We start from the raw sequence: 8125 nt of genomic DNA, 5'->3' as shown, positions 1-8125 counted from the left end.
GAAACCCATTAAAACTGCAGTATTTGATCCCAGTGCCATTAAAGCATAAAATCATGAATTCTATGATATTATGCTTTCATTCTGGAGCCCTGTCTTCAAAAACAATTTTAAATGTTTTCCACCAGATGGCGCCATGTTTAGCCTATGGAGCAAATACATGCTTTTTCCCTATTCTCTGTTTGCTGTATTAGAGCACTGCAGGTCAATTGAATAAATGATGCAGCTAAAATTGTGTGGGTGTGTTGGTATGGATGTCAGAGTGTGTTTTGTTTGTATGTGTGTGCATGTGAAACAACAGTGGCCTTATATGAACAAACTGGCATTTAAAGGGTAAAAATCTTGAAAACGAATGAATATTTGGTAGTTATGATCAGGAATGATGTTGGATAAATTAACTCATTGAAAGTGGAAAATAACATTAATATATAATAGTATTATGGCAGTTTGACGTGGACATTTTTGTCCACAAAAGGACCTCTGAGTAACTTTAAATTGACGCAGAAGTGTTAACACTGTAGAATCAATAACTGTTACAGGATTTTGGCAGAAACAATATTCACTCAGTCAGATAGCAGAGTTTGGGCCAAATCTGGTTTAATTTTGGCACTTCTGGTTTGGCAACTTCCCCAGATAACACAAGTACATCTCCAAAATGTCTAGGAGTGTTTCATCTGCAAAGCATCATATTCTAATTAACATCTGATAAACATTTTAAAAAGAGCAGATTTGCATACATTCTGAATCAAACATCTCAAAGACATCTGCTGAATGTCATTGACATCTGAGAGCAGTCATATGTATTGCAGAGGAGCAAACCTAAAAAAAAAAAATAAAATAGCGATGATATATTATATATAATCTCTCTCTCCTAGACAAGGCCGCTTGAACGGATTTTGAACAGACGGACAGACAGGGGGGTGGGGGCTATTTGGGTTGGTGCTCGGGGGTTTAGAGTTGGCCGCTGCTGCGGAAATAACAAAAATACCCCCTTAACATTTTTGTCATTACTTTCGTTAATGAGATTAACACAGAATATGACAGTTTGACAGCACTTAACAGGGGGTGCTGCAGCACCCCTACTTCTGAAAGCATAGCTGCAAGATGTAAACGGACACGTCAAATAGAATTCTGGGTGATGTATGCTTAAATCTTCCTACCTTACGAGCAGACACACTGGTTTGCTAGTCTCTCCGCCTAGTGCCAAGCAAATTTGGCTTGACAGCTAGCTGCTTTCAAAGCCAGACCAGCTGATAAAACCCCTGTAAAACCAGCATGCCAGACCAGCCTGGGAGATCAGGTAAGACCAGCAAACCAGCTTTGGTAAGTTCAAGGTGCATTTTTTCAGCAGGTTGCACAGACTCTTTAAAACTGTACCATGATAACCTACAGTTACCACTAACAAGTTCCATGGTACTACAGTGGGTATTCTTGAACAGGGTACTGTGGTAATACCATTTCCCCCCCCCCCATCTTGTATCACCACCACGCAATTATTTGGTCACCTTGAAGTACCTTGTAAATAAAATAAAGTACTAACTAAATGGTTGTCATATTCAAAGTAACGGTACAGATGGTACAGCTTTTTTCGAAGGGGTTACACACTGTAAAAACAAATGTTTGAGATCTCATCTGACTGAAATGCATCTCCTGAAAGTTCAAACTGGATTTTATCACATGAACTGAAGCAAATTAGGCTTATTCCATATATTTTTTTGCCATTTAGGCTACAAGACAACCAATTAAACCCTTAAATCATATCAGTCAAAATACCTTAAAAAGCAAATTTATTAAATATCATGACACAAAAAACAAGGCAAAATCAGTGATTACTTATTCAAGTAGTCTCTCGGCCAATAGCCCTACAGGACTGTAAAAGCTCTCATCCCTTTATAACATTTATTGTGATTGATAAACTCTGATAATCTCTGAACACCAAGTAATTAAAATAGTGGTGCAGACTGCAGTGACATTGAGCTCACATGGATCAATACAAATCTAAAATATTCCCTTTTAAAAAAAAAAACACACCACACACTAAGCAGTTGAAAAATGAGACATACTACTTCAAATGCTGGGACAAATCACAGTGCAAGTGTATAGGGCAAGAGAAAGTGTGCATGGGTCAAAGGTTTGTCCTGGTAACAAGGCAGCTGGTTAGTTTAAATGAACATGGCATTGCAACATTTACAAAAGTTAATATGCATACATTTACATAAATCAAAACTAGTCTCCAGATTAAAAAAAAAAAAACACCCTAACATGATTTCCTCGTAGGGTGGTCAAGAATCACCAATAAATGGCAAACGGCAACTGTTGGTGGAGGGGAAAGAGATAAATTGAGGCTCAGAGTGATTCATTACAAAGGATTATAACTGAGCTAGCATTGTAGGTGGTGTGAGGGAAAAAAAAAAAAAAAAAAAAAAAAAAGTGGCTCCATGCTTGCTCTCAAAAGTTTCCCCAAACATGGGAGCAGCTGAATAAGGAATTCCTGATACAGCTCAAGTGTCAAACTGCATGACAATGTTTGTGGAGGCATAGGAGAACAAGTCTCTTGAGCACTACCTGGATGCCAGCAAGAGAGAGGTCAAAGTTTTGGAGATTAAGTGGACATTGGCTCGCATGAAATTAGACTAGGCCAGGACCAATGAGAAGAACCTTGCCACCAAAGTAAGGAGCTTGAAGACTAGTTTAGGTTGTAAACAAGGACTAAAATAAAGTTGGAGTCTTCCATCTATTTGTCTACTTTCATGTTTGTACATTTGTTGCAAGTGTATTTTGCTGACAGGCAATTGCAAGAGTAAAGACCAACATTGGAGAGGTGAGACCCAGGTGCACTGCAGGACACCAGCACCAAAAGTATGGACTTTGACCTGAATGATCCGCACAACGCTAACAGGTAACTCAAACCCAATCTACAGTACAAGTATGTCAGAGTTTTCCTTCCTCCCTGGTTAAACATACAGCATATTTGTCCTCTTTGGCAGTCATTCAGCAATGCCAGGTGAGTTCAGCACTTGGCTGGTACTTGGCTCGGAGTGTTTGGCTGGTAAACATTGTGTTGAGGCAGAATCCTTTGAGACTCTGCTTAACGCCCATGAGTTGCCCAGTGGTGGTCACTCAAATGTAAACTAAGGACTAGCAACTCTTCCTTCTGTGATCTTACAGTGGGCTCTTATTGTGGGCTTCATAAAGAAGCTCATGGCTTCAGCCCACCATGGGGAGCATGTTGGGCTACGCACAACCTTCTACCCACCCTTTATTTCCCTACTTATAGTAAGAAATTAGACCGTCTCAATTTCAGTATCTCTCAAGCCTATCTAGTATAAGATGTAAGAATGTTTACTCTTGTACTTGCCTGTCAGCAAAGTCTAACTGAAACAGAAGACGACGGATGACAGGACAGTGAAGCGATCATACTACATAGTCTCCAAGCAGACAAGTCAGGTGATCAGGTTCACCTTGAGAAAATGGAAACGGGTGAAACAAAACCAAAAGATTAACAACTTGGCCACAAATTAAAATAAGGACAGTACTGTTTTCCCATTTCAGGCAGCAGAATTATAATTATTTAAATAAAAAAAAATGCCATGTTCATTACAACTGACCAATGATTCTACACGCTCTTAAAGTTTGACGATTGGTGTAGTTGCTACTGCAATGCTCTCAATGGCACACTCATCCGTTCCACGACGGATTCTGAAGTAGCCATTCTCGCCCCATCCATTTCCCCAGCTGTTTTTTACAATCCAGTACTTCTCCCCAGTCTTATGGCATTTCCCATACCCCACCAACAACACTGCATGATTGGTCAGCTCGAACGGGTTGTTGGTGTCACGGAGGCCGGTGTGATGGTAGATGCCCTCCTTGTAGTGCATGAAATCTGGGTACACCTCCAGGGCTACACCTATGGGGCCATTCCTGACCAGCTCCAGCATCATGGCAGTCTCGCTGCAGCCGCCATAAAATCCACCCACATAGTGGTAATCAGAGGCATAGTACCTTGCACACTTGTCAGGAACATTGCAGGGAGAATCGGCCCCGGTGTACGGGAAGCAGTCCTCCTCTACAATGCCGAAGTCCTGGATGTATTTACCAATCAGGTATGGAAAACCTCCATCACAACCTGTACAGAAAACAATGAAACCATTAGAAACAACGACATGAGCACAAACCAAAACCATAAACTGCAGCAATTTCAATTGGTCATTCTAAGGAAAACGGGAAGTAGTTTATTATGCAAAGCTGGAATAAAATTTCAGGGTAAAAATGAAACCTTATTCTTAATACAATTAATAGCAGATGCATATTTAAAAATCACCAATCACAAGCATATGTTTGACATCCCTTAAGAAGCATGCTTTAGGGGCCTGGGTAGCTCAGCGAGTATTGACGCTGACTACCACCCCTGGAGTTGCGAGTTCGAATCCAGGGTGTGCTGAACGACTCCAGCCAGGTCTCCCAAGCAACCAAATAGGCCCGGTTGCTAGGGAGGGTAGAGTCACATGGGGTAACCTCCTCGTGGTCTCGATTAGTGGTTCTCGCTCTTAATGGGGCGCATGGTAAGTTGTGCATGTCTCGGGGAGAGTAGCATGAGCCATGCACAACGAGCTACATAAAATGCATGGATTGACTATCTCAGAAGCAGAGGCAACGGAGACTTGTCCTCCACCACCCGGATTGAGGCGAGTAACCGTGCCACCACGAGGACCTACCAAGTAGTGGGAATTGGGCATTCCAAATTGAATTTAAAAAAAAAAAAAAAAAAAAAAGCGCGCACGCTTTAAGGCCCGATCATATTTGGGCTACTCAACGGGAATCCGCACGATCAGTAATTTCACATGATGGACTTCCAGTGGCGGATAAATTCCCCATCCGAATTTCACATGGGGTTCAAGTGAACTTTGACGTGCGAATTTGCAGCGTTGACCAATAGGTTGCTTGATTTGGCAGGGACTTGTGTAGGCAGTGCGTTGTACATAACTACACTAAATATTCACAATGGATGAGGAAATCCACCTCCTGTATGAACAGAGTTAAACATTTATGATCTCAATTGGCTTGTTTAAATTTTCTCCCGAGGACACTGATAAAAGCGAACATTCATGGTTTTATACTCTAGAAGAAAGTCCTTCTTCTAGATTATATGTTTGAAACCCAACCAAAGAGCACCTTCTGGGATTACTTTACAAGGTCCTTTCAGCAAGTAGCGCACCAAGAAGCTTTCTTTGACCCATTCTTGGTTTTATATCTGCAAATACGCACCAAGTCAGTCACGTACTCTTCAGTACAGATAAGGGTTCTGTTAAACATTTGAATCACTACATAAACACGCACGTACCTTGTGAGTAGTGAGAGCAGGACACGACTTGCTGTGGGCTGAAAACAGGCTGCTGTGTGTTGTTCGTCTGGATACGGACTCGTGCCTCAAGCATTCCCATGGTGGCGAAAGAATAGCAGCTGCCACATGAGGCTAGACAGAGAAATTAAACATTAACTGGGGAGGACAAACCATCTCCATCCACTTCTTTGTCTTTTTTCCTCTCTCTGTATTCAGAGCATCAGAAAGAGCTCTTAAACTGAAGCAGACATGGAAAGAGCCACTTTAGACATGTCAGCCATTGGCTTAAAAGGATAGGTCACTCATGCCATCCCAGATGTGTTTCTTCAGCAGAACACAAGATTTTAAGAACATTTCAGCTCTGTAGGTCCATAAAATGCAAGTAAATTGTGAAAGCTCCAAAAAGCACTTATAGCCATCATAAGTAATCCATACAACTCCAGTGCATTAAATGTCTTCTGAAGAGAAACGCTAGGTGTAAGAAATAAATATTTAAAATTAAAATTTAATAACATGCTTGTCACATAAGAGACTGCGTTAGCTCGACCGTCGGGAACTAGTAAAAAAAATAAAAATAATTTATCAATTTCTTATACCTAGCGTTTCACTACATTAATCCACTGGAGTCGCAAGGATTACTTTTATGATGGCTATACGTGCCTTTTGGAGCTTCAAAAATCTGGCACTCATTCACTTGTATTGCATGGACCTACAGAGCTGAAATATTCATCCAAAAATCTTCGTTTGTGCTCTGCTGAAGAAAGTCACATCTGGGATGGCATGAGGGTGAGTAAATGAGAGAATTTTCATTTTTGGGTGAACTATTCCTTTAAGAGCGTCACACTTGGTTCAGGGGAAATACGAACAAGAAATAATCGATTAACATCTGCGATTCTAACAAATTAATTTTTATTAATTTAAACAAGACGTTTAGAACCAGTGTGACTTAAGTGCTGAATGATTAAAAGGTACAAGTAACAAAACTTAAAGGCGTAAAAAAATAATCTGTAAACGCACAAATCAAAGATTAGGGCTTTAAATGCACCAAAAATTAAAAGGTACGTTTACATGACAACGATGTACTAAAAACAGAAAAGTTTTGCGTTTTTGAAGTGTTTCACGTACAGATGAAATTCACCATTCACACGGATCCGAGAAAACGACCAAAAACATACATTATGCATGCCAGGCCAGTAGTTGGCGATGTCACTTTGTAAAGAAACATTACGCGCCTGCGCACATAAGCATTCTTCCACAGAACGGTGAATACAAACAATGAAGTTGGCGAAAGCGTCGAGCAATTTTGTCTGGACGTTCGATGAGGTTGCTTTATTACTACAAGTGACCTTGGACTATAAAGCACGCCAACTGGTGATCTCATGTTGGTCTATTCACCCTGGAGGTAAGGACGAAGTTCTAAGTTCATGCCTATAGACTGAACACGTAATACGCGTGCATTTTTGTATGTTTACACGGAGACGATAACGGCATCCTTTTTAAAACTTGCACTTTGAAACCCGTTTTCAGGCCCCAAAACGCCAATGTCGTGTAAACGAACAGCCAAAACGCATAAGTTCTCCGTTTTTAAGTTGAACATTGTCGTGTAAATGGCCCCTTAGACTACAAAGACAAACCTCAACACAATCAGGGAGGAACAAAAGACATGAACGAACGACTTTAAAATACAAGGGACATGACCACAATAGGTCACACTGGTTGACAAACCAAAGAAAAACCAAAGTTGAGTTTGGCCTACTTTTGAACAAGTTCTGATAATAAAAGGGTCTTCACTAAGCTCTGATCTACAAGCAAATCAGATTAATCAGGAGAATATAGATTTCCTTGCTTAATTTGTTACATTTGCAGAAATCCTCATTTCTTCTATCTGCTCTGTCGAAATTGTAAATGATCTCCGCAACAGGATGCCGGAGGGCAACACATGCAATAAGGATTGCATTATTTCCAAATATTTCTTCCTCAAAGTACTAAAATAATTGTTAACTGTCTTAAGGAACCACAGTAGTTTAATTCGTTACGATTCCAATCCATAAAGAATCTGCAGGAAATGTTTCAACTGGCAGTATAACGACAGCAGCACACATGGAGGCACGGTTACACAGCTCCAAAACTTTAGCTAAAATTTCCTGCATTTTTAGGGTTATGATAATTTTCTCAAAAAAAAAAAAAAAAAAAAAAAGTGCCTCCTCCCTGCAGAACAGTCAATGATTTTTCAAAAGGTTTCACTTCCTGGTATTCCATTTGAACCAGGACCATTTGAACATGGTCAGATGCCGTTCAAGATGTTTTTGCTCAAGACTGACACACTCTGACTGAAGCGCACACACCTTGGTTGCGGACAGGGCTCACATAACTGACACCATCCACATCTCTCCAGTCCCAGCGCTCTGGAAGACCAGCCGCCATCTTACCGATGTCTGCGCCAACAGTCACGGGCCTGACACGTCTGAGAGGGAGAGAGAATGACAAGTCAACATAAAATGGTTTTCTAAAGACCTCTTATTATTGTGCACAATTCATCAGTGCATATTTTTCTAAAGAAAAGGTTGGTTTCTATTAATTTCTCTAAAATGCATTAACTGTCTCTTTTCACATCAGCAGAAACCAAGAGACTGCACAGGTGGGAGAAGAATGATCTAGTAATAATAACCCCCACTTTTCATGATTCAATCAAATCAATACAGATAAAGTCCCGCCCTGCACCGTTTCAGGCCAAATATTCGGTTTCACTCAAATATCACATTATACAAGTTGAAGGTACTGTAAATG

The 8125-nt window shown here is 40.6% G+C and overlaps 1 protein-coding gene across 1 annotated transcript in view; it reads right to left on the bottom strand.

The window, feature by feature from the left end:
• Positions 1–1767: 1767 nt before the first annotated feature.
• LOC127430087 (dipeptidyl peptidase 1-like) overlaps positions 1768–8125 on the bottom strand; it is a 9211-nt gene continuing 2853 nt past the window's right edge. The window contains exons 5-7 of the mRNA XM_051679543.1: positions 7684–7802; positions 5339–5470; positions 1768–4123 (exon numbers count right to left, since the gene is read on the bottom strand). Of these exons, the coding sequence (XP_051535503.1) occupies positions 3624–4123; positions 5339–5470; positions 7684–7802 (751 nt within the window). The 3' untranslated portion in view covers positions 1768–3623. The remainder of the gene's footprint in view (positions 4124–5338; positions 5471–7683; positions 7803–8125) is intronic.

Source organism: Myxocyprinus asiaticus, chromosome 39 (genome assembly GCF_019703515.2).
Source record: "Myxocyprinus asiaticus isolate MX2 ecotype Aquarium Trade chromosome 39, UBuf_Myxa_2, whole genome shotgun sequence".
Classification (NCBI taxonomy): Eukaryota; Metazoa; Chordata; class Actinopteri; order Cypriniformes; family Catostomidae; genus Myxocyprinus; species Myxocyprinus asiaticus.
This window is presented reverse-complemented; position numbering and strand designations above follow the sequence as displayed.